This window comes from Mchenga conophoros, linkage group LG15, assembly GCF_057382185.1.
Source record: "Mchenga conophoros isolate Kocher_MC1m ecotype Shallow Benthic linkage group LG15, M_conophoros_male_GT1.1, whole genome shotgun sequence".
Taxonomy (NCBI): domain Eukaryota; kingdom Metazoa; phylum Chordata; class Actinopteri; order Cichliformes; family Cichlidae; genus Mchenga; species Mchenga conophoros.
The window spans coordinates 21,898,785-21,926,216 of NC_140540.1; the positions used below are offsets into that span (position 1 = coordinate 21,898,785).

The window sequence follows — 27,432 nt, forward strand, 5'->3', positions numbered from 1 at the left end:
AAGGTTAGTTTCTTATGTGTCTTTATGTTTTATTTGTTTGTTTGTTTGTTTGTTTCCTTTGCTCTGTTGTCCATATTGTAGTGAGCTCTGCTGCTGTTGTAACCACAGTTTGATGAAAATACGTTCTCTGGATGATGACTTTCTAACATATGAAAGGGAAAATCAATCAGCATTCCTGTAAGAAAAAAACTAAAGGCCATGTTCTTTTATTTAACTTTGGACACATTATAAATGCTTTGCTTCTGGAAACGAATCTAAAATGGGAAGCTTGTTTAGAATCACAGTTTGGTGCTTCACTACTAAGTATCTGATTGTCGCCCCCTGGTGCTTCGGCGGCTGAGTGTACCCATTTCTTGTGCTACGGGATGTGGAGCGTCTCTCCTACATCGGCTCTGGCAAAACTGAGCAACTTCTTCCTTCATTTCCTGGAAGGAGGAGCCATACACGAAGCAGCAGAAACCCGCCGGCTACAGTGGGCTGCTAGCGGGCAAACGGCACCGTGATTCCGACCGTTAATTGGGAGTTAAGAGCCTAACTCAGATGCCTCTATGATCCAGCTAACCGTACAGCGAGATATACAGAGTTCAGTTTGCACAAGGTAAGGCGTTTGGGGGCACTAAATTAGCTAGCGTGAGGTTAGCTAACCGTGGGTAGGTGTCACGGTCACGTACACCAAACCCCATTCAAAAATCTGTCAATTTAAGGTTCGCCCTAGTCTGTTAACCCCACCATGAAGCTCATCTATAACGAGTTAGTTTAGTCGGCAGCGAGATATATTTCGATGCCGACTGATTGAAAATTTGAGAATTTGCTCTGCAGTCGAAATAAACCCTGTTTGTTTGTTTTTTTTTACTAAAAAAAAAAGTGCAATCAAAATGAAAAGTCTAGTGAAAATTCTCCTAATTTTAAATTTGATTTTACCATTTAAATGTACTATAGATGGAGGCTGGTCTATCTCCATGTCCAATGCACATTGCCAGCTTTATGGTTGATTAATGCATATTTTTGGTGCATTTATTAATGAAATTATTTTCCATAAATTAAATGAATTTAGTGGTAGAATGATCTCCATAGAAGCAAGGCTAACTATTTGTCATCGCCACAGTGAGGAGGACGACAGGTTTATTTTTAGTTGATTAAGAAAGATGGAGACAAAATTAATGGCAGAATAAACCAAATAAAACAAGGTATCACGGATTTATGAATGGCGGGGTGTAAAATAGAAAGTAGTTCCCCATGTGCTGGGAGATTAGCAAAAGGGATTAGCGCTGCACAAGGACAAACAGACGACAACCACGCACCACTCCTTCCTTCATTACACCCTCATCTTTATCCTAACATGCCACAAAACCCATTTCTCTCAGGGGGCTGCCTGCTGTGGTTTTAAATTATGGTGGTGTAATAGTATTTAGGTTATTTTGACTCTACACATACATGAAAAATCAGAATCCGACAAAATTCAGGTTGTTTAGATTCAGAATTGATCTAATGACCCAATTAGGATAAAATACCATTTTCCTCTGCACTTACTCTCTCGAGAAGACCCTGCTTCACAGCCTACCTGTGAGACGGTTTGATCATTTCAGGTTTGACCTTCTGAAATGTGAGGATTTTCTGGTTTTCTCTGTTGCTGTAAAATAGAATAAGCTTGGTAAGACTGAGTAAATTGAAGATCTGGGTTAAATCCCTGCCCACGTGTGTCTGTTATGTGTAATCGTGTAAAGTAAGAACAACAACAAAAGAAACCGATCATCTACATGCATTTATTTTTTGGCATTTTATCAGAATTGAAAAAAAGAATAATGTTGTATTCATCTATAAATATTGGGAAGTACACAGATACAGGCAAGAATGGGGAAATAATTTTAGGTTTCCGTTAGATATTTGATTGTCTGTGCAGTTAAAGTAATTTAAAGACCTAGAATAGGTCCCACTCGTTTAAGATCTACGTTGTGTACATATAGATTGTTGTGCCCTGCATTCAACATCACAGGAACACCTTACATAATCTCTCACTAAGGGAATACTGATATTATTCCCTGTCTTGCTTCATCACCTCAAATGTGAGGGTTATCTGGTTTTCTCCAATGTTGTAAACTAACTATTGGACGAGGCTTAGCTCTTGTCTTATTTATTAGTGTGGATACTGATTAAGCATCCACTGTATTAAGATCCTAATCTTTCTTATTATATTTCTCTTTGTAATATAAATATTCTCTATATTTGATTAGAAGGCTGTATTCTTCCTGCCCTTAACCTCTACAGGTTTGTTTAAATATGTAAGTCAAGGCCCTGGATTAGACCTCTACTTATTCTCTTTAGACTAAGAAGATTTGAGTTTGTATTTTGATGACAACAGCAAGATGACTGAGTTTTGACATATGAATGAGAAGAAAATTTCTTTTGTCATACATAGCAGAAGTACCATTAGATGGATTCATAAATTAACAATAATCTCAATGATTGAGCTGCTAACTTAAACAGTATCTCATGCATTGATGTTAAATACTCTGAGGTGCACAGTAACACTCATGGTAGTGCTGGCTGTTGTCCTGTTTCTGTGAGCTGTACAGCTGTTCTTTTTTCCCCATAGTAGAAGCTTGGATGCATTCGACCATACATAAAGACAGCTGCTCGTTTGTAGCAGCAGTTGATGTTTGAGGCTGGATTACCAACCAAGCAAATATCCTGAGGCCTTGAAGGTTTACTATATATCACTTAATTTAATTTGACATATTTTATCTACTTTAATAGCCATCATATGACCCTGATCTTAAAGGAGAGGACTGGCTCAGTTGTTTTAAGGCAGCTTTAGTTGTTGTTGTTGTTGTTGTTGTTTCTGTAGGTCAAGTAGTGAACACCCAAAAACTTGAAAATAATGACAAACAACAGTTATTTTAAGACTCAATGCCACTGTCAGATTTTTTTTTCCCCCTTTCAAATCTATAATCATTTAAAAGGTCAATTATCATATTTCCCTTCTCTTCTCCACCCTGTCCTGCACTCAGAAACCTAAAAATCTCACTCATCAAGGGGTAGTGACGTGTGATTGAGATGTTGTTGCACAGTGTGCATATCCTGTATGTTCCTCTTTTCAAACTCTAATAATGGACATAATTGACAAAATTAACTTGATTTTATTTCAGAATAACCTGAAGCTACTGACTAAACCCGTTAGCTGAGGTTGAAGAATGAAAAAGCCAAAGATTGTTTCCTTAAGTATACAAAGTAACAGTGGTGTTGTCTGTCAGTTGCTCAGCTGGTTGGTTGAGAGAGTTTGACTTGGGAAAAACAGGGGCAGAAGCGATCAGACATGATTAAGGTCCTTTACAATGACCTTAAACACACTTAAGGGCAGTAGCTCTTTTGAATCTAGCTGATTTGTCAGTTGAATCAAAATGAAAGGCTCTGCAAATTTGAAAAGAAAAAGAAAAGTTTTCAAATTTGTTACAGACTTTAGGGTGAAGCATTTAGCTTGCTTTTGGGGCCACAATCTTCTCCATCAGCTTCCCACAACAAGATGGTCAAAGTTCAAGTTGCAATATAATAAGATGCAGTAGGCCCCAGTTGTAGACATACTGCATATAAAAGTATGCACCTTTTAAGAGCAGCTGCAGTACTGCATACCAGGAGTGTAACTGTTTATATTCAGTATTGTGTAATAATGAACTCTCTGTTACACTGAATTTCCAGCAGTGTGTCAGAGATCCGTTAAACTGTGTGGCAGGGCGACTGCTTCGATTACATAGTTATCATGTTACACACCTTTAAAAGCCACAGTTATTTTCAACAACAAAGACGTCTATTTTAAACCCAGCAGTGTTGCAGACTGTCTGAAGAGCTGCTGTCCTCACTGATCGAGGACTTTTTAGGGAGTTTTTGCTTGCAGTTCTCACATGATTCTCTTCACTTGTGGTTTTTGACAAACACTCCATTCTTAAGGAATAGAAAAGCTTAGTTCAGCTGGAGCAAAGCAGAAGTCAGATGCCTTTGTTCTTTACTAATAATAACGTTCAGAAAATGATCATTTAAGTACTCCTACATATGGATCTGTGCTCAAAAATATCACCAGTAGAAATGTGCTTGTAAGTACCCTTAAAATTGAATTATGTCAATTATCAGTTATATCAGTGGTGATAAGTACTGTTAAATATGGATTTTTTCATAGCCTGCTTCTGTCTCTTTAAGTTGCTGTTTTAGGCGCTGGTACATTTGTCAGTATTATTATAAATGTATATTTTATTAACTGCCTTTTGGCAGAGCCTTCAGTTTGTGTGGCGAGAGCTCCCAGTTCGTATTCAGGAGACAGACACCCTCTCTACTTTTATGACTAAGCTTAAAACTTTCCTTTTTGATAAAGCGTATTGTTAGGGCTGGATCAGGTGACCCTGAATCCTCTCTTAGTTACACTGCCTATGGCATCTTAAGAAGAATAATTCATCTCAGTTTTTTCCCAATACGAGGAAAAGCTGTTGTAGCAGGTCTTCTTGGGCTTATAGTCCAAGAAATGAATGTAAAATTGCAGGAAAAAGTACTGGAAGCTTTCCACACATTATCCCGTAACAAGCAGGATATTTAAAAAAAAATTTAATTTTAAGCTGTAGAATAAGTGCACGAAATTAAAATTCTCTAACATTCAATGGTTAATATACAGTTGAAAAAAGTAACGTAAAATTTTATTTATATAGCACCTTTCAAGAATAAAATCACAAAGTGCTTCACAGAAGCTAAAACATAAAAACAAAAATCAACCAAAAGCAAGTTTAAGAAGATCAGTTTTTAGCTGTTTTTCAAAGCGTTCAATGGGAGAGCGTTCAAAAGTCTGTGGCCACAGTTACAAAAGCTCTGTCACCTTTTGTTTTCAACCTCATGTGCTGGACAACCAGCAAGCCCTGATCACATGACCTCAGGGACCTGCTGGGGATGTAAGGATGTAAAAGATCGCTGATGTATGTTGGTGCTTGTCCATGCAGAGCCCTAAATGTCAAAATCATAACCTTAAAACACCTCTTTTTCTGTGATTCAGTGGTTAGTCTGTGACTGACTTTGTATATTGTGCCGGGCTGTGGTTACGATGGTTAAAGTGGCTTTATCGTAACCATTTAGTATGTCTGCATGTAATTCACTGAGGGTTTTTTTTTTTTTTTTTTTCTCCCATGCATCATTAATCGCAGCTTTTGTCTTACAATTTTTATATGTTACAAGTACAAAAGAGCATCTTTTTAATCTCAGTTGTTTTATTGCTTATTTGCTGGATGTACTCATTTGTTAAAGGCCTAGTGTTGACCACAGAAAGAGGCTTACTGTCACAGTATAGCCGTTTGTGAAAAACCTCTGTGTGCAACTGATGGTTAAAATAAAACATTTCAATTCATTCAGATTTTTTGTGTTCAAAGTAGAAAAATAAATATTGAATGGTCGATTTGAATGTGTATACCAGCGCAATTCTAGGCACTATATAGTTGAAAATAACATTTGTTTATAGAGGTTATTTAAACATATCATGATATAAATATTGTGTATTGCGATATAGCCTAAAAAAAATTGCGATATTAGATTTTCCTCATATTGCCCAGCTCTAGTTGGAATTCTGCTGCTTCACAGGGCTGTCAACCTATCTTGCTTATTTACATCTATTTGAATCTTCCCGTCTCAAAAAGATAGAGGCTCTGCAGCCCTGATTAGTGGAAGGTGGTGTTGTAGGTTAATATTATTTTACACGAGTAGATTCATCATCTAGCATTTCTGGCAAACAACAAACATCAAGCAACAAGGTTTGATTGTCTAGTTGACTGTTCAGGCTCATTTCTACCACAAACCTTGTGTTTTTGGCTGAAAGTGTCTCATTTTGTCAGCTAGACCTGTGTAAAACCCATTCACTTACTTTCTCTCCCTCTGATCTGACACTGTCTCAGCAAAAAGCCTCAAACAAATGGTGGTTAAACTTTGATAAATATCTTCCCTTTAAAAGGCTCATTGTCTAATGCTTGGCAGTGACTCCTTTCTCTTTCCTGTGTTTCCAGCTTTTGTACTCCTGTTGGTTCATTTTCATATTGTCGTTTCATATTGGCGAGCTCCATTTGCATACATGCTGGGCGGATTTCTAAAGTCTGCACCACAAAGACTGCAGTTGGCTAATTAACCTAATAGACCTGGCTGAGTGGGTCTCGATCGATTGCTTCGCTGCGAGTTGCAGTTTGATCAAAGCGTAGTACATTTCCTCAGAGCGGTTTGGTGATCACAAAGGATTATTTTAGGAATATTGAAGGCTTGTCTGTGTAAATGCTGCCCCTCCTGCCTGCATGCCTGCCCCTTGTTTTGTGCACCATGTTTCGAGATGTATTTACATCAGCTCTCTTGGCTTCAGCAGTAACGCCATCTGGGCCTGCAGAGCTTCCATCACAGAGGAAAAATTGTCCTTTTTGAACTCTTATTTGGAGGGTTTATTTCAGTCAAAAGCCTTACTGGATTTTGTCTTTTTTTTCCAGTCTCCAGTGTGCATTTTTAGCACAACCCAGTTATTATGTTATTGCTGCAGCTATCAATAGATCTGTATAATATTTTGGATATTATTATTATTATTATTATTATTATTATTATTCTTCAAATAGATTTTTCTTTAGATTAGATGCACTGTTGTCATTGTGCTTAGCACAGGTACAAAGCCACTGAGCATCATTCTGACATAAGTGCTGGGATTGTTCAGATGAGTCATGGCAACGTGGATCGCTGTGGTGATGGTGTCCTCTGTTGACCTGTTGGTGCAGTAGGCAAACTGATGGAGGTCCAAAGTGGTGGATATACAGAAAGTGGGAAAGAACACAAACGCTTACTTGTAAATGGAAAGTCAGACTGTAAGAAGAATTAACAAATGCTTTGTAATAAAAGGGTGATAAACATACTTTGTTATGCAATATGTGAGAGTCCTCCAGCGGTACAGTCTGGCAGACAATACGGTGGTTGTCACGTGTGCTCATTATGACACTTCTGCTTATCGACTCAGGAGTTCATTCTAAGATGTATCCTTCTGTACAGATTTATTTTATACAGTGAAATATAAATGCCATTTATTTTATTTTATTTTATTTTCTTTAATTGAATGTGTTATCAGTGTTATCCTGCAGAGACACTCCTACCAGAGCAAGGTAATTTCCTAAATCAGCCAGCTGTGAATCCACTGAGCTGAGAGAACTTGAGTTTCACATTCATGAGCTGCAATTTTTCCAAAAATACTCAGAAATATGTTTTGTCTGCTCTGTGTTTATATAAACTCTAAAGTGACCTAAATCTGTTGATCTGACTGAATCGGGAACCAAGTGAATAAAATATGCTACCTTTAAGTGCCATCTGTTAAAATTGCAAATCCACATGAGCAGTGTGAAGCCAATTATTTTGTTCTCACATCAGGGCGCTCTTAACTATCTGGATGAGAACGCAATATCAACAAAGTTGTTTTCGCTCACTGGTTTTGAGCTAGAGTTTGAATTGAATTTGATCTTTTTCCCTCTTGTTAAATGCAAAATTAACATTAAACTGTAGATTTGATAAAAGAAGAAAAGGCTTTTCTTTGAAGGACACCCACAGAAACACAAGATGTTTTTCTTGCAGTTAAACATTTTCTTGCCATTAAATGGCACAAAATGAGGTTTAAGTGCAGTTCAGGTTCAACGTGTGAATATATTCCAGGGTTCCTGTATATGTTAAAGGCAGAGAGTCAATGTTTGCTTATCTGATATGCAGCTCTGTTATGTCTGACCATTTCATTAGCTTTGTTTTGTTTTTCAGACCAGTGAATTAAGGGGCTGGACCAAAGCCCAGTATAACATAAATAAGGATAACTTTAATCTTTGATTCATGCAAAGTAGAGCAGGGCGATATGGCCAAAAATATTTATCACGATATATACCGTATTTCCCGGACTACAAAGCGCACCTGAATATTAGCCGCACAAGCTAAAATCAGGGGAAAATCCTGTTTTGTACATACATTAGCCGCACCTGACTAAAAGCCGCAGGTGTTTCAATATTGACTTATCATATGTAAGAGAATATGCACAAAGCGAATTGTCAGGAAAGAGATGGCTGTTTGGAGACACACCCCTTTTATTAATATTTTGAAAAACAAGTTATGGGTACATATTTGCATAACTTTTTAGGTATATGTACAAGTAGCGGTAATTACAAGTAGGAAACATGTACTGTGCTTCATAAATGAGTAACAAATGTAGTACATAACAATAACCTAGGGCACACCAGAAAAATAGATTGGACTACCTTTTAGGCTCAGGTGCAGTGACATGGCTTTAACAAGAAGAAAAGTCAGTCATTCACCACCATCTTCCTGCGCACTAAAACCACCAAAGTCCTCTTCTCCAGTGTCGGATACGAACAGGCTCAGGATGGCTACGTTATCCACTCTCAGCTTCTTTCCTTTGTTGTCAGTGTCAGAGTCGAACACCCTCTGAAGGGCCGTGGCAGTGTCCTCCTCTCCATCATGCAGCAGTCCAGCCCTTCGAAATCCGTTGGTGATCATGGATGTTTTCACACTTTTCCACGCTGTCAGATTCCACCGGTTGAGTTGGGCATAACTTGCTTTTCGCACGTTTATCGCCGCACATCATCCACGACTCCCGCTGAACGTGTAGCGCTACTTTGAAGTTTGTTTTTCGCGCTACTTGTACGGCACTATGTTGCCTGGCGGATGGACATGTGACCAACATACCACTCTTGAACCCGATACTGTGTGTCTGATGACATGCCCATCCGCCAGGCAACGTAGTGCCGTACAACACCGGAACAAACAAAACAAATCGTCTTACGATATCACAAAAATCATGGACAATCCATAGAAAAGCCGCACCTGACTAAAAGCCGCAGGGTTCAAAGCTGGTGCAAAAAGTAGCGGCTTATAGCCCGACAATTACGGTATTTGAAAATTTGCGATAACGATATAACTGACGATATAATTGATGCGAGACAAAATACAACTCCACAACATTACTAGCGCAAAAAGACATCTTTCCATTTATTTTCACTTAAACAAGAAGCTGGTTTTTATGTACATTAAAGCTTTATAAAAATGTAACAGTGCAAATGCAAATTCCTTGCTGAAAGTTTAACCAAAAGGCATTTCCAGTAGAAATGGGCTGACATATCCTGAGCATAACCATGTATAATATCCACTGAAGTTAAAAAAGAGGTGCTTTGCAACATTAAACTGCAATGTGCAGTACGTATTTTTCGGACCATAAGGTACATGGGATTATAAGGCACATTAAGCGAAACAAAGCAGTCAGATAAATCAAACTTTATTAAACTCATTCTTCTTGCTTCCTCCACTTCTGTACCATTGATTCATTAATGAATGAATTCTGCTCTATTTCCATGTTGTTGCAGTATATTAATGACTAACCTCGTATTGTGGATGGATTATCTCAGTTGTTCTCCTGACTGAAGTTTGGTCCATTTACAGCATCCTGCCATGCGATTGCATTTGTCTCTAACTATCAGGAACTTTAACGTTAACTTTTATAAGTGGAAAAGTGTTAGTGTTCATCCTCCAGCTTCACTGTTTATGTTATGCTAACATAGCTGTGTCGCTAGCGATCACGTAGCACATCATTATATACCAGCTAGCCCAACTTCAGTAACTTTACAAACATCACTGCTGTTTAGTTTCCTGTCTTCATTTATGTTGGACGTGATAGCAGAGCTGTACGTTTGAATTTTTCCAGAAATCTCTGTCAGAACATGCTATATCATGCTTAGGTAACTAGCGAAACTAGCGAGCTAACTTCCGCTAGCTTCCTGCTAACTTCTAACTCCGTTAAATGTAGTAAATTTTGTTTTCATGGATGCCTGGAAGTTAAACTTCATAGTTACACCTGGTAAAGCAGCAATGCTGATCATTTCATTAAAGATGAAAGAATTTAGACAGTTTTAACTCCCAGTGATGCTGCAGTGTTCGTTTGACCTGAAAAAGACGAAGTTTAGGACCCAGATTACTCCCAGATTTAAGAGCATCTTAGTCCGACAAATACGACAATAACGACGGCCGCTTGCATGTTCTGCAAAAAAATGTGCTTTGTCGTGTATCAGACGGACAAACACCAAACCAGTTCCACATCACTGAAGTTGCACCATTTTTACAAACCAATTCTGGTTCATCTGTTTCACTCAACAATCGGCCATGTGCGTATGAAAACAAAGGCACTGCGCATGCGCGTTTTACTCCCATTCTATCGCGATATTTCATTTTCCTATCGTTGCCTAACATTATACCGGTATTACCGTGAACGGTATAATATGGCCCAGCCCTAATGCAAAGCTACTCTAGTCCAGGACTAAAACAAAAATAAGATATGGAGCAAGAAATAAGCATAGTAGATCCCGCTTAATTATAATCACTTCAAAAACATGTTTCAGTTTGCACAATTAAATGAGGGGAACTAGTTAATTCTTACAGACATTACTCAGAATGGTACAATATTGATAAAGTTAATATCTGAGTTCATATATTAATGGCACAGAACTTTGTAATGGTTAGATGACATAACAAAAGCCCCATTCACAAATCTGTAGTGTTAGCTGTGATCTCTCTAATTAGTAACTGTTACATATTCATCTAAATTTAATCCTTTTGCAAATCTGCTTCGTCTGTAATGAGTAGAATAAAAATCCCAAAGGCAAAGTGTGCCAGATGGAAAAATTAATCCTGTGTGAATACATCTCTTAGTTGTTTCATTTTTGTGTTAATTATTTACTGTCAAGGATTCCTTGGATTCAGGATGTAGAATTACAAGGGTTACAGTTAAACGCTTATGACAGTCGATTGGTTTGTTGCACATATCTGTGCAGTTGTCTTGCTGGCCTCTGACCAGAACGTTGGCCCTGTCTGACATGGACTTGGACGGGTAATCTGTGAGATCAGCAAAATGTAATCTTCTTTAGTCAATGACCTGGGTGGCATTATTCGTGTGGCTCAGTATGACTCAATGTGAGTGTATTTGTGTACGCGTACAGTAATCGTAGTTCATCAGAAATCCATTTTGTATGGAGTAATTGTGAAACACTAACTCTCTGCTTCTAAATACTTGTGTGATTCATTGCCTCCATAAAGGAGGCTTCTCCTACTCTCTTCTCAGTGGCTTGCATACTCAGGGTTGCTAGTATCATGTTATACCCTTTTCTCTAAACATTTCTCTGCATTTTCACTGAAGGAGGCGGAGAGGACAAAAATAACTGCATTTGCCTCGAAGATGTGCACAACAAAAGCTGTCTTAAAAAGACAGGATTTGCCCAGAAGGTGCAATAGAACTAATTACTGTCAAGTTTAAGCTGATTTGTGAAGCTTGTTGCAGAAAGTTATTTTCAAATCTAGCAGTGTTACAGCAACGTCATCATTGGTGGTTAATGAAGGGTGTTTTTGGAGACGGCCATCGTGATGTGCCACGTTGGCATGTGAAATGCAGCACTGAGCTTTTTACTATTGTGATCTTAGCTTATTGAAACTAGAAGACATGAGGACAGGCTGAGAAATGGGAGAACTGGTCAATCGAAAGCAACTGAGACAATCTAATGCTACACAGATCCTGTGTAACATGCAACTGTACATCTGCAACTTGTGCAGTCACCGTTGCTTGTTATTAGAAAGCATACACTATATTCCCTATTTTACTTAGTCTTTAAGTAAATATGTGGCTCTTTAGCTGGTAGATGTTCCAGTATGTTCACCAGAGCTTGGCCAACTACGTCAGTTTGTCTTTTTAGTCTACATTGGGTTTTTAAAGCTGTTATTTGTTCACTGTTGGAGAAAATTGCATTTGAAGTAAGCACTGTAGTGAACCGAAACAATAAAGGTCAGACGTAAACTTGAGGTATGCTGAACAACAGTAGAGAGGCAGACAAGGAACCAGGAAGTAAGTCAAACCGAGGGTGTTATGATTATGTTTTGTTTTTTGTTTTTTTTGTAGCACTATTTATTTTGTCTGGTGTGTCCTTATTTTCTTTGGTATATTAAACAGCTGATTTATGTCTCCCTATTGTAGTGAAAAGTGAAAAACAGTATCTTTTTCTTTACTTCTTCTTTATTTACACCACCTCTGCCTTGGTGAACCTCACCTTCTGCACTACTTTGGTAATTAACACTGGCCTGAGTATTTAGATTCTTTAAATAAATCATTTGAATTCTGAGCTTTTTATGTATCAGCGCCTCCTAATAAGTTTGATCTCTTTTAATTACAGAGGTGAGCCATGGCTGAACCAAACTCCTCCCGCCCTCAAAGGAAGATGTCCACCTCTGGGGAGAGTGTGTACAAGGTGCTAGGTCTGGAGAAAGGAGCGTCTGCAGAGGAAATCAAGAAAGCGTACAGGTAAGCTGGACTTTAGTTACTTCTCTTTATTAAAGTTCTTTTTGTTGTTTTGCCCATATTCTTAATTTTGGACCGTTAGAGTGGCTTTGCATTAGGGCTGCCACAAACGATTATTTTGATAGTCGACTAGTAGGGCTGGGCCATATTATACCGTTCACGGTAATACCGGTATAATGTTAGGCAACGATAGGAAAATGAAATATCGCGATAGAATATGAGTAAAACGCGCATGCGCAGTGCCTTTGTTTTCATACGCACATGGCCGATTGTTGAGTGAAACAGATGAACCAGAATTGGTTTGTAAAAATGGTGCAACTTCAGTGATGTGGAACTGGTTTGGTGTTTGTCCGTCTGATACACGACAAAGCACATTTTTTTGCAGAACATGCAAGCGGCCGTCGTTATTGTCGTATTTGTCGGACTAAGATGCTCTTAAATCTGGGAGTAATCTGGGTCCTAAACTCCGTATGCTTCAGGTCAAACGAACACTGCAGCATCACTGAGAGTTAAAAACTGTCTAAATTCTTTCATCTTTAATAAAACAATCAGCATTGCTGCTTTACCAGGTGTAATTATGAAGTTTAACTTCCAGGCATCCATGAAAACAGAATTTATTACATTTAACGGAGTTAGAAGTTAGCAGGAAGCTAGCGGAAGTTAGCTCGCTAGTTTCGCTAGTTACCTAAGCATGATATATATAGCATGTTCTGACTGAGAGATTTCTGAAAAAATTCAAACTTACAGCTCTGCTATCACTTCCAACATAAATGAAGACAGGAAACTAAACAGCAGTGACGTTTGTAGGGTTACTGAAGTTGGGCTAGTTGGTATATAATGATGTGCTACGTGATCGCTAGCGACATAGCTATATTAGCATAACATAAACAGTGAAGCTGGAGGACGAACACTAACACTTTTCCACTTATAAAAGTTAACGTTAAGGTTCCTGATAGTTAGAGACAAATGCAATCGCGTGGCAGGATGCTGTAAACGGACCAAACTTCAGTCAGGAGAACAACTGAGATAATCCATCCACAATACGAGGTCAGTCATTAATATACTGCAACAACATGGGAATAGAGCAGCTGCCAGAGAATTCAACATTAATGAATCAATGGTACAGAAGTGGCGGAAGCAAGAAGAATGAGTTTAATAAAGTTTGATTTATCTGACTGCTTTGTTTCGCTTAATGTGCCTTATAATCCCATGCACCTTATGGTCCGAAAAATATGTACTGCACACTGCAGTTTAATGTTGCAAAGCACCTCTTTTTAACTTCAGTGGATATTATACATGGTTATGCTCAGGATATGTCAGCCCATTTCTACTGGAAATGCCTTTTGGTTAAACTTTCAGCAAGGAATTTGCATTTGCACTGTTACATTTTTATAAAGCTTTAATGTACATAAAAACCAGCTTCTTGTTTAAGTGAAAATAAATGGAAGGTTGTATTTTGCGCTAGTAATGTTGTGGAGTTGTATTTTGTCTCGCATCAATTATATCGTCAGTTATATCGTTATCGCAAATTTTCAAATATATATCGTGATAAATATTTTTGGCCATATCGCCCTGCTCTATCGACTATTCACCGATTATTTTTGCGATTAGTCGACTAATCAGGTCATGCATCCATTAGACGTAAAACCTACAGCTTATTGCACCAGCATGCATCTGCTCTTATATAACTATCATTAGCTTACAGCTTTAAGTGTTTTGCGTATGTGCTAACTAAAAATGAAGACAAGATGATTTTTTAATTTTTAATGAAATTTGCAGATTGTTTCTGTGAAGTTTAATAAACTCCTTGATATCTAAAATATAACAGGACACCGGTGTATATTCTCGAGCATCTCACACTTCTGATGACCAGTTGTATGCTTGACGTTTATTCAGCTGTGTAAAAACTATAACTTGAATCTCAGCCAAACTGATTTACTCAGGAACAAATAAAATACTAAAAAAAGCCAAACAATAACATTTTAAGTTATCTAAGTGACTCATATACGTTTAACCTGAGCAGCGAAAGACGGCGGTGGGTTTGACAACGATTTGCCGGGAGTCCGGTGTTCTCACGGGCTCTAGTGAGCCTTGAACCCAGGCTAGGTATCGAGCTGGTGGGTAACAGATGTCTCTGAAAACGTCGAAGCGCTTTTGAAAATATGAGATGTCTTGATAAACTGAGCAGATATTTGAGGTTTACACAGCTACATTCTTGCCTGAAAATGTGTTAAACGTTTATTTTGTGACCCAGAAAGAATAATAAGAGTAAAATTAAAACTAACTAGCTGCCGCCATTGTTGGAAACTAAGCAGGGCCGCACTATAAATTCTGGGACAGAGCTTCTTCTTCAGGGTTTAACGGTTGGCATCCTTGTACATGCAGTGCTGCCATCTTCTGTTTCAGTCCGTTATTACACTCTTAAATCCTACTACTTAGTCCTGCGTCTTTTGGGATCTTACAAAGCTTCAAACGACGCGTTGACTATTAAATTGGTCATCGACGATTTTGATAGTTGACGTAATCGTGACTAGTCGACTAATCGTGGCAGCCCTACTTTGCATGACTCACAAATTACAGCTCCCAAGTTTCTTTGTCTGCAAACAGAAGGTTTGAACAGCAGGTGGATTCTGTGCTACTACTCTGTTCAAATGTGTTATTTGTGTCCCTGATAGTGTTTACTCATAAGCTGCCAGATAACTAAAGTGCTGTTCAGAAATATTTCTTTACAAGTTGTCTGTTAATTCTGTCTGTAAAAGTGCAGACGACTGACATGAAAGCATTTCAAATGATATCTGTAATGCATTTACTTAAGATTCTTCAGACACTTCAGATTCTTATAATTCAGGAAATAAATAGGGAAAGTGCAAATTGATTAGCTGCCTCAAAATCACAGTTAAAGCTTTAATTTTACTTTCATGGAACAAACAAATAATACTGCTGCTTGTTTACTTTAATGTAGTTTCATGTGTGGGATAGACTTGTGACATTATAGAGTTTTTATTTATTTATTTTTTTAACAGTTTGAAAGTTTCCAGAACCCAAGCTGACATGTTGACATTCCACCTTCTTTGCAGTTTATAACAGTTTACAATCGTTTATAATTTTCACTAAGGTATTTAACGTTATAGTTACGGCTACAACTATTGGATATTATGATTAGTTCCATGGTCAGGCTATTTTCATCAGTTTTAGATAGGAGTACAGTATACAGTCTGCAATATAATGTGAAAAAGATTAAGCCGGTCATTAGAGTTGAAAGTGGTGGAAAATAATATGGTTGTAATTTTATGTGTATGTAATTTTAAACCATGACATCCTGGGCTTGAGCCTGTGAGGGAACCATGTGATATTTCTTCCTCACTCACACTTGCAGCAGATTCTTTCTGGCACATTTGGAGCAGACGATCAATAATTTTGTTGATCTTTTCCTTTCTCTCCTGACAGAAAACTAGCACTGAAGTACCACCCGGACAAGAACCCAGACAACCCAGAGGCAGCGGAGAAGTTTAAGGAGATCAACAATGCGAACTCAATTTTAAATGATGAGAACAAGAGGAAGATTTACGACGAATATGGCTCCATGGGCCTTTATGTGTCCGAACAGTTTGGAGAGGAGAGCGTCAAGTACTACTTTCTCATGTCCAAATGGTGGTTTAAGGTTGGTGTGTTTGTGTTTTTGTGTGCTATCTCTGACTTCTAAACTGTTTTCAAACATTCTCGAAATTATCCTAAAGAGCTTTGTCTCAGAATACAAAGGTCCTTAACCTGACAGCCCACTGGTGCACATAGGCTCAATGTCCAATTAAGCCTATGTGAGAGTAAAGAAATGTATGTCCTGACTTATACGTGCTCTTCTAAGGCAGCACACATCTGTAGTTGGCTACTTCCTGTGAAATGTGCAGACCTGATTCTCCCAGCATTGTCCCAACAACCCAGCCGTGTGTGAAAGTGGCTCAGCTGGATTTACTAAATATATTTGACCATTTTGGGACAAAATGGTTTATGCCTTTATTTGGTAATGTGCAGTGTACTTCAAAAATATAAGTTAATGTGTACTTAGTGGTGCATATTGTAACAGCAACATATTGTTAATGCAGTTCAAGGTCTGTGTATTAGAAGTCTGGTAGAATAAACTGATCTGCTGTTTGTGTTAAACAGGATTATTTTTGCTTTTATAATAATCTGTAACCGTTAACTGAGCTAATAGGTATTTTTTTAGAGCAAAGTGATCAGGTTTATAAAGGAGTTTCACGCTTGACTAATTTCCCAGCAGCCCGTGCTTTACCAGGCTGATTCCTGATTGGTGGCACTTTTTTTTTCTTTCTTTTTTCTAATCATGGCTACAGATCATAGTAGGCTAGATCAATCTTTGTAGCGTGAGTACAATATGAAACGTGATCTGGTGTTTTCTTGCTGGTGTGAGCTGTCACCCTCTGCGTCTGCAGAAATGCACCTTTTCCATCTGTGCCTCATAGTCAGTGTTTAGGGATGGATAACAGTACAGTGAGTGCGAACATAACTGCAGTGAATGCTGGCTTTGTGAGGCTCGTAATGTGGTTTTACAGTCCCTGCGCTCAAAAGATGTTCTGTGCCTCTAAAATCCATTTAGAGAAATTACAAATTAAACATTTTTAGGGAGGGTTTTTTTTTCCTTTCTTTCTTTATGTGATTGTCTTAGATGAATTATGATTGTTACACATTCATGAGTCTTGAATATGGTGACAGAAGCACTGACTGTGCAAAATGACATCTGTAATCTGTTTATAAAGGATTGGATGAAATCCTCACTGTTTGCTGTCAATAATTTGTTGGAGATTAAGATTAAAGTTCTTTTAGATCCTCTGTGTCATATGGCTAAAAATCTGTTTGCATGTTAATCCCTGTAGGGTCTGGTGCTGTGCTGTACATTATTCACTTGCTGCTGCTGTTGCTGCTGCTGCTGTTTCTGCTGCGGGAAGTGCAAACCTCCAGATGACGATGAAAACTACCAGTACGTCAACCCCGAAGACCTGGAGGCCCAGATCAAAGCAGATCAGGACGGAGGTAAGAAAAATCATAATCCAAGGTTATTTAACACTGTTACTGGTACCTTTGGAAACATCTTGCAAGTGTTTAATTATAGTTCAGTTGAAACCCAAATAAGATCATTAAAAAATGATGGATTTGGTTGACGTCGCAGGGTCAGTGGATTAGACTATGAAGTCTTTTTCACAAGGACAACCACTCACCAGCCAAACCCCCACAGGCCACAGCCTCCACTGTGTGAGGCCTGTGGGCGTAGTTAGGGGGGCAGTATTTAGAAAACTAGCATGCCTCAGGAGGCAGCCACAAAGGGAATGGGCAAAGTTATTGAGGGCTGACGGGTGACAACCAACTGACGCTGTCAGCCGCTGCCAAAAGCAGACCACGCAAGACAAACGAGTGTGCGCTGGTGGGCTTTTACTTCCTCTGGTGTGATTATTTGTTGGCTACAATCTCTCTTTCCATCATTTCGGCTCAAGCTGAACAAAATGATAAATGACTTTCATTTATTTTCTCATCAGATTTGCGCTAAATTGTAATTTTTAATTTGTGATCAAGTCTGAATTGGTATTTGTGCATCCAATAGACAAAACAAAGTCATTTTTTAAATTTTTTTTTTACTTCCGTCATAGAGGCAAAAGACTGTAGCCACCAGTTATTAAATGTCAACCACTTTGATAAAGTCATCCAGTAAATGTGAGCCTGAGGCTGTGTGCGTGTGATGTGGAAAGTGGAATCAGTGCTTGTACAAATTTATTCTACACAGAATCATTATGACAAACATGAAAAAATTGTCAAGTTATTTTCTGCAGATTAATCTGCTGATGAGTCTAGTTTGTTTTATTTTTTCATCCCCCTCCAGTTTAGTTGTGATCACTCTTGAAGAAATCTGTGACATGTGCTTTTCAGAAACTATTCAGAAGTGTTAATAAATGGAGTAAGACCTGAAGTAAACAGTGTGCAGAGACCAATAGTGCTGACAGCTCAAGCTTTGATTAGACTCCAGCCAGCTGGAGACACTCGGGTAGTCATTGCTGGTATATTTCTTTGAAGTCTGCTTGAAATTTGCCATCTGGGGCACGTACACAGTTGGTGCATTGTAATTTAAAGTCCTGCGGGGTCACAAGAAATTGGCCAACATACAGACATCCACACTGACCCAAGCAGGCTCACAGATGCAGAAAGTATAATCAAGACCTCATAAAAGAAGGGAAAAAGGCATTTAATCACATTAAGTGACGTGGCAATGCCCATTTGTAGATCTGTTTAAAAAGAAATGCTGTAAATTCTACAAATATTTCTGTTGGATGTGGCTGTAGAGCACACTACAAATGCCTCTCCTGCGGCTCTGGCTCGTTTCATTAAAACTGTTAAACTGTTTCTTCATGATGTAGCCCTTTTCTTTCAGCAGGCCTGCTGAAGCGGGGACTTTTCTGTGTACACATTTTACAGAATGACCTGTGTCTTTGGTCGACTGTGTTAAAATCTGAACGTGTGATAAAGCTTCAAAGCATAACGAATGCATAAACTGTAACATGCTGAGGTGTTTATTTCTTTATTTATTGCTTTTAAATTGAGCTTTTCTTTAAAAAAAATATTTTACTTCTTGCTTTCTAGAGTTTAAACACTAACTTTAATAAATAAATACAAAAATCAAAGTCAGCTCTAAGGTCTCTGTTGCATCATCAGTGGATTAAACATGCTCTTATGCTTCAGGATTCGTGTTTTCATGCTCCAATCCAACAGGTAACACAGTAATCATAGGCCAGCCTACATCTAATCTGGGTCCAGAAACCCCAGAAGGAAAGAGCATGCCCATCCCCCTGCCTATGCCAATGCCGCCACCTGAGCCCCAGTCGCCAACTTCAGTCAACCCAGTAGTGGAAGATAGACCTGGGGAGAGCGTACCAGATTTAAAATGACTTGTAAGAGCCACGTCTACTGCTTTTTAAATTTTTTTATTTTGTTTTATTTTTTTTTTATGTGTCACGTTGTCATCCATCCATGTTGTCACGTAAACAAAGCCGTCTTGGCCCATCCTCACCCATCTTCACGCTCCATGTTGCATGTCCGCTGGCAGCACGCAGCTTCTGCTTACTCACTCATCCGTTTAAAAGAAAAAACTGCTCCTGCTGTCCACTTACCATCGTCATGCACATTCACTGCATCAGTCACTGTGTTGTTCTAGTCGTCTTGTACCTGCATGTCTCTTATTCCTTACCCGTGTCACATTAGGTGCTGTCATAACGTGAGCATGGTGATGTCGTGTTGGTGGCACTTTGTACAACATTGTTGTGTGCTCATTATTTCTGCTTGTTGTCAGATGATACGATTATGGGATATTTTTAGCATTTGTCCTGTGAAAAGAGAGGTCCAAATTAAGTTATTCAGATGGGATGTGGAGTGTTATATCACATTCACTGAAATGTGGACGTTAACTTTGCACAGCATTACATTTGTAAGATGGGGGAAAACAAACTGATGACCCTTTTGCCCTCTTGTAATAGCTTTGTTCCCTTTGGCTAATTTATAGCTTGCTGTTTAAAACATAAAACTAGTTATATAGATAACTTGGATATTCTTGACGTAATTTCCAGGTCTGTTGTACGATAAGAAAGTTTTTAAAGGTAAGTTCCCCTAAAACCTACAGGTAAAATAAGAGGTTTGCTTTATCTTAGAATAAGACGAGGCCTTACAATAGGGCAGAAGAGTTATACCTTATTTATTTCATGCTCCGTATGTCAATGTTTGGCTTAATTTTGAAAGTGTGCCTTTGTCTTCTACAGGAAAGTGATGGTGTGGATAAGCCTCAACTAGCAAAAGCAGGAAGGTAAGATACAACGGATGATGATTTTAAAAGTGAAACTTGGAATATAAACAGTTGGTTTGAACATACTGAGAAAGTGGTCTGTGTAACTTAATTAGTGGTTGGGCAGACAAACAGCTTATTTTGTTCATTTCTCAGGGTCATTTTGATGTGGCTATTCTCAGTCATTAAATATTAACTTTTAATTCCTTGATCTACAGTACAGTGTTAAATCTACTGTGTGGGCTGTAGACCTGCTAATGTAGATGGATACTAGTTTTCTCTTGCTTTTGAAGTCTTTTTTTTTTTTCCCCTCAGTAAAATATTTATTGGCTCCAATTCCAACATAAACATCTCAGTTTCACATGTGTTGGCAGAGCAGTGCAGACACACCAACACAAGTATTGAATCAAATGTCTGTAACAACAAGGATACCAATACTATAAATTAATTTAAATTGAATGTCTAGAGTTAGGATAACACTTTTGGATTAGGTGGAAGCTATGCACTGCTGTTATTGGCTATGCAAATAATAGCAGTGCATTATTTTCATAGCCAGAGCGTGGTTAGGTTTACGTTGTTAGATAAGGTGTTTGTATGTGTCCTACATACACAGTGGAAAAAATAAAATATGAAAAGCTCATTCTAAGCAACCTCATAGTTGGAATTTCACTTACTTGTCTCTGCAGCAGTATGTGCTAAGGTTGGATATACAGTTGCCAAGACTGGAATAAAAGACAGAAGCTTCTTGAAGTATGATTAAAGTTGTAATTAACCTGATATAACTATTTTTAATCTGATTTTGACTTCCTCTTTTTCCCCCTTCAGCCTTCTGCGCCCCTCTTATGACCCAGCCACATCTGACTGCTGCCAGCGACCCAGAGAGAAACCAGCCCGCTGTCACCAGCCAACCCACAGTTCAGGCCTGATCCACCCAGACCTACCCGAGCCACCAAACAAACCCTGCCAGGTGGGCACTGAAATGCTCCCGGCTCCCTTCATGGAACTTAAAATACGGAGAAGTATTCACGCAGATTAACCTACTAGATGCTACGAGCGTCATGGAGGATAATTTCAGGCCAGCTATTAAGACCACAAGCCATCCTCTAACAAGTCTCCTCTCTTCTTCCACCTTCACACATGTCCAGCCTGGGCTGGATGTTACCTTGATAGCAGTCCAGTTATCCAGGGCTAGGCTTAAAGTCCATCTCTTCTGGTCATTCCATTCTAACCAGTAAAGGTCTGACACTGGCCAGCAAAATTGCAAAAATGGGGACATGAGGGCCGAGGAAAAAAAAAAAAAAGTCACGTAGAGGTGGCTTTGATTGTTTACCTGCTATCCAAACCGGGACTGGAACTTACTACCTTTTTTTTCCTGTCACAATCTTAACCGCCTCCCATCATGTTGGACTCCATTGGTCACCAGCAGGAGCACTTATTTTCTGTTTTCCCTCGTTAACCTGCCTAGGAGTTGCCCTCTGAAGAAACCCATACACGTTGGTGGTAAATTCATTGCCACTCTTTGTGTGTTCATATCAGTGGCAAGACAAGAACTACACATTTCTTCTTCTTCGTGAACAATCGCATTTAGTTAAATGTTGCATTGTCGTCCTCTAATGTCTCAAACTAGTCCCATCGATGGTTGTGTAAAAAAAATAAATAAATAAAAAATTAAAATAACCTTCAGAGGCGGCAGGAAGTCTAACAGATGCTTCACCATGTAAAAAGTTTTCAATCAGGACACTGTTACATTTCATTGCTTTAACAATAAATGTCTGAGCCTAATCTTTGAGCTTCGATCAGGAGTGGACTTGACGCTTCCACCCCGGCGCGCATGCAACTTGTACGGCTGCATGCCTCTTCTTGTACAGCACTGGAACTCACCTCAAACGACAAACATGGGACAATTGCTGAGCTTGCAGACATGCAAACTGTAAATGAACACGAGCCCTTATGACATCATGTGCCACCCTCAGCGGGGAAAAAATAAAAAGTACCCCCCTAATAATAATCTGCCGACTGAAATGGACAATTACAGATGCCATAGTCTTTTAACTAGAAATAACTTTCTGTTAGATTTACTTATTTTTTTTATATATATATTGCGGGGGTTTTTTTGTTTTGTTTTCTTTTTTGTGTTGCAGTCAGATTATTCGGTAGACCAAAGCCGACAGCTTCATGTAGCCCAGGCCGATAGTTTCTAGAAATGCCATTTGCTCTGTAAGCCACGGTTCAGATTGTCAAAGCTGTGTGTATATTATGCATTTCAGTCTATGCACCGTGTCAGACGGGTCTGTTGCCATTTTTCTTCTTTTATTGTACCTCTTACATTCAGAACTGCAGAAACCCTGAAAGTTACTTGATCTATGAACTCAGCTCCAGATTCACTAAGACTAGATTGCAGGGCAATCTCTTGATTTAATTGCACCACTATTGCTTTCTATTTGGGGATGCTTTGGACATTTATTTGCAGCCTTTAAAAAGAGTAATGAGCAAGCAATCAACCATCTTTACTGCAAATTTCAGGCACTCGCCCTTTAACTGCAGGACTGATCCATTCATTCCTGCATCCTTACTGATCTGTTCTTAGTTTCTGGGCAGGAAAGTCCTCCTTTATGTACTAACCTGACCCTGGCAGCGCTGTACCTTCAAGAATAATTGCAGCAGTGACTAAAAATACAAGCCCCAAATGCACTCACTGTTGTCTGTTATTTTGCAGAATCACCCAGGAATACTTTGTCTAAAGTAATTCAATGCATGAGCACGATTGATTAAATCTAACCTGAAGCATTTGGCTCTCCTCTTCATCTTCGCTCATTGTGCACACTTGGCATCGCTCTTCCTTCATGCTTTAGTGAATCTGGATCAGTGTTTGTGTTGACACACCTTGAATTGCACAATAAATACAGACACTACAGAGATTTTTGGCTTCATCAGTTTTATACACCTTCTTTGAGTCAAACGCACTTTTCCTCTGTATTGTTTTTGGTTTCATGTTTTGTTTTTTTCCTCTTTTAGATTTCAGTCACATTCTTTAATTACAGTTGGTCATTCAGTGTGTCTGCACCTTTAAAGCTGCAGCTAACATTTATTTATTGCTTTTTGCTTGCGTTTAATGTGAGAAAATGGTAAGAAATATCCAACACTAGTTTCCATTATAGATTATTTCATCCAAAATCTGGAGGCAAAGACAAAGAAAAGCGCAGTTGGCAAATTGTTTCAGCTCTTAATCTGGGACACCAGAAACTTATTGAGTCACTGCTATCGTTGACATGCTAATGTCTGTGTTGTCCAGCTCAAAATGTCAGTGGATCTGCTCATGACAAAGCTAATTGCTTCTAGATGGCAAATGATTTAATTGCTTTCCCTACGGGTGATTTGATAGATTTAATGCCATCTAAGGTTGAGACGTGAGGATTACTAATGATGTAATGTGATTTTGGTGAGAGTTTGAGCTGCCAGCATTTTCCATGAATCATCCACTTTGCACTGATTTATTGACTTGTCTGAAACTGATTTTCTTCCTTGACTCAAAAGCTGTAATGGAAGACAGATGAAGCCCAATAAATAAGCAATTTACTTCAACAAAAGCTCAAAACACAGAACACATTGTGTTAAGCATTATTCTGCTACATCTCCATGGATGGATGAATAGATGGCTTTGGGCGTCTTCTGAAATGACAAACCTTTTTTCGTAAAGAAGTAGTTCAACATTTTGGGGAATCTGTTTTAAAAATGTATTTGCTTCAATGCTTTCTTGCCATCAGACTGTAACTAAAAGATGGACATCACCACCTCAGCGTCAACCTTTGTGTTAATGAAGGCTTGAGCCGAGGGGTTTTTCTGTTTTTGCCATTTTTATGATTTGAAACTGTGCATGATGAATGAGGGGTGGGTCTGACTAAAAAACCAATGATATTGCACAATCATAGGTTAGCAACTTGTCAATTACAAAGTAAAGCAGCCTCTGGTTTGTTAATGAGGTCACCACTTACAAACTGGACCCAAAATTAATATGTGGAACTAGCGATCGAGGCCACGTGTTTAATCTGTAAACTCACAGATTAAAAGAGCGTAGAGCCATTTCCTTTAGACATCTATACGGCACCGTCTCAGATGGCAGCCTGTCTAGCATGCTCTCTACAGTTGAAAATTACTTTGAGCATGTACATGACAAAAGAGTTTCCCTCGGGATAAATAAAGTTCTTATTCTTATACAGTTGTGAAACTGGAGTTGCTGCCCTCTGTTGGCCACTAAATGAATGATGTGTTAAGGCCCTTCACTGGCTTAATTTTGTTAGTGATTTAAAATGGTATTGATGAAACACGAAATGCACATTTCCCAAAATGTTCAACTCTTCCTTTAGTAGTGCATGCATTTTAAAATGGGGATGTAACGATTTTGAAATTGTGATTCGAAACAGAATTTAAAATCATATACCAATATTATTACTCTGCAAGTTTATTTTGTTCTTATTTATTTGCCCCTCTCTACAAAAGAAAGGAAAAAGAAGATGAGCAAATAAAACCCCACTAAGCTCTTTTAAGGTCTTTTTTTTTTTATTTTTTAAAAGCGATGACTCCTAAATGGCCTCTTATTTTCTGATGTTACTGATACTTGGCTTTTTTTACTGCTTAGTCTCTAATTTAAATAAAAAACGATATTTTACTCCCATGTTATTTTTAGATTGTTTTAACGTTTTCAAACCTCAAGCATTGTTTACTGACATCATGTGGAAGCTGTTCAGTTGTTGTCATGTGGAGCGTTACAGTCCTGTTTAGAGTACTAATGCTAGTTGGTCTTTTTTTGTATCTGTGCTGGCCAAAACTATAGTTGCATCTAAATTCGGCTTCTAAAACTCTTCTGTATTACCCGGTGTGTTATAATAAATGAATGCAGAGCTACGTGTACGATCATATTGTGAAAAAACAAACCACCTTTGATAAGTTTTTATCAGTCACTTCATATCTGCTCTCTTTATTCACATATCCGCTTGTTTCTGAGTGAAACCGTCTGCAGACGTCTGCATGTCATAGTTGTTTTTAATCCATAATAACATCCAAAAGTGAAACGGAGCACTTCATTTTCATTTATTGCTACATGATTAGAGTTTAAGCATGATGGTGAGCACTCAAAGTCATACTGTTTAGTTTTTTAAACACCATAAAACAGCAAAATGATTTTTTTTTTTTTTTAAATCTTACTATTAGGCGACATGTTTTATGAAAGGATTTAACAGAATTGCTGATGTTTGACGCTAACATGTCAGCATGCACTGTTTGTGTGGTGTCCTCGGGATTCCCATGTACTTGTTTGCTATTCACCTAGGGACCATTTTTGACCCGAGGACACCACAAGGGTTACTACAACCACTGGCGTATGCTAAAAACAATTAGCATGGAGCTAATTTCTTTTTGTGGATAAGCTGAGTGGTTGGAAAAAAAACGTTGCACTCATCTTTTTTAAGAAGAAGAAATTTAAAAGAAAGTGAACAAATTTAGAAGAATTTGGATAAAGACATTTTTGGATGAAACTGGGGATTGATAAATAGGAGAGCTGACTGTTGTGGTTCCCTGTGGACCACATGTAAAATTTATTATAGAAACCAAATAAAACAACAGGATTTTATAACTTCTAGTGTGTAACTTTGTCTTATGTTTGTGCTTGCTTAGTAAATTATGTCAAGGGTTACACTTTTAGTTTTTTAGCACCACTTAAGAAAATAAGATGCATAAAGCTACTTTCAGCTTGCTCCCTGGCCACAAGGGGTCGCCACAGCAGGTCGCTTCACGATTTGTGTTTATTCAGTTATGTTGGCTTTTGTTGTTGTTTTTTTTTTTTTCTTAAATTTTATTTCTGCATTTAAATTAAACATAACATGCTTATACAAATCAACCGAGAACAATTACTGTCTTTAACATTTGTGAACTTATAAGCATGAAAAAAAAAAAAAGAGAAAAAAAAAAAAGAAAAAAGAGGAAAAAAACAACAACCAAAAAAAAATAAAAATAAAAAAATTATAACAATATTAACTAAATGAATTATTATTATTTATTTATTTTTTAGTCTATTTCACTCTTTATTTAGGCTTTTGTTGTTGTTGTTGTGGTGTTTTTTTTGTTTTTGTTTTTTTCAGGCTCTTCCCGATGCAGTAAATTTAAAATAATACTACAAAAATAATAATACAAAAAAATGGAGATAATTGAAAATACAGAAAAAAGAAGTAATTGAACCATTAGTGAATAATAAAGAGCAATTCATTGTCATCAGAGCCATCAATAGTGAATGAAACGGCTGCAAACAGTACCAAGAGAATAGCATGTGTGGTGGTGCTGGTGTTGACAACCATTATCACGTTAATAAACACTAAAGCAAAGGTTATATGGTAAATGAATGAGAGCCCAGCTGCATTTGGTGTTCGTAAGGGTGCAGGGTGGGTTTTATTTTTATTTATTTATTTTTAATAAATAAAAAGTTTGTTGACAGGAAGGTAATCACAGAACAGTCACACGGAGGTCTTCAGCTTTAATCCCTGTGTTTGTATGTTTGGCTCACTGCAGCAGCCCTCCACTCCAGACTATTAATAGTCCCGTTAGCCCATTAGCAGCTTAGTTCTGCCGACTCCATTCTGTTGATTAGCAAGTACTTCAGGGTTTTTGTTTTTTTTTGTTTGTTATTTTTTGTCTGTCCCTGGAAACAGACCTCACTGCTGTATGCTGACAGGTTGAAGGCCACAAAGGGGTCTCTGGGTCACATTGTGAACGAGATCAGGCTTAGATTCTGCATGAGTAATCAATGATAGTTTACCAGGTCAGAGCATGAAAGCATAAAAGTGATTGTAAAACAGTTAATTCATAGTTACAGTGTCAGACAGTGACAAAAAGAACATACACAATGTCCCGCCTCAATGTGCAGATAGTATACAGTGAAATAAATACAGATTCAGACTGCTTCATACATTTATAGACTTTACTATTCTTAATTTTAGGCCAGTAGTCATCTTACCTCTGCTCTTTAACATGACTGCATTAATAAACTTCACGTCTTTAGTGTTTAATATTAATATTCACAACACATTACTTGATTTTTCTGATCACATTTTGCCCTCACATTAGTTAAAATGACTTGAGTGGTCCATAACATGATGTAGTTGTAGTAGTAATCAGTCATAGTCTGTTAAGTTTAAGCCCCAAAAAGAAATTCCTCAGTTGTAGTCACGTCCCTGCTTTGATG

The 27,432-nt window shown here is 38.2% G+C and overlaps 1 protein-coding gene across 2 annotated transcripts; it reads left to right on the forward strand.

Moving 5' to 3' along the window:
- The first annotated feature begins 340 nt into the window (after nucleotides 1–340).
- Nucleotides 341–25,830, forward strand: dnajc5ga (DnaJ (Hsp40) homolog, subfamily C, member 5 gamma a). Of its 2 annotated transcripts, none has more exons than XM_085246557.1 (7): nucleotides 341–598; nucleotides 12,243–12,370; nucleotides 15,815–16,028; nucleotides 17,257–17,413; nucleotides 19,139–19,317; nucleotides 20,179–20,222; nucleotides 21,027–25,830. In XM_085246557.1, exons 2-5 carry the CDS (start codon nucleotides 12,252–12,254, stop codon nucleotides 19,312–19,314), a joined length of 666 nt encoding a protein of 221 aa, XP_085102683.1. In that variant the 5' UTR covers nucleotides 341–598; nucleotides 12,243–12,251; the 3' UTR covers nucleotides 19,315–19,317; nucleotides 20,179–20,222; nucleotides 21,027–25,830. The 2 variants fall into 2 exon arrangements, with proteins under 2 accessions (XP_085102683.1, XP_085102684.1); XM_085246558.1 differs by lacking the exon at nucleotides 341–598 and adding an exon at nucleotides 1,050–12,135.
- Nucleotides 25,831–27,432: the final 1,602 nt, after the last annotated feature.

Coding starts and splice junctions, on each gene's coding strand:
- dnajc5ga (XM_085246557.1), top strand. CDS start 12,252: ATGGCTGAACCAAACTCCTCCCGCCCTCAAAGGAAGATGTCCACCTCT. Junction 16,029..17,256: donor TGTCCAAATGGTGGTTTAAG/GTTGGTGTGTTT, acceptor TAATCCCTGTAG/GGTCTGGTGCTGTGCTGTAC. Junction 17,414..19,138: donor CAAAGCAGATCAGGACGGAG/GTAAGAAAAATC, acceptor CCAATCCAACAG/GTAACACAGTAATCATAGGC.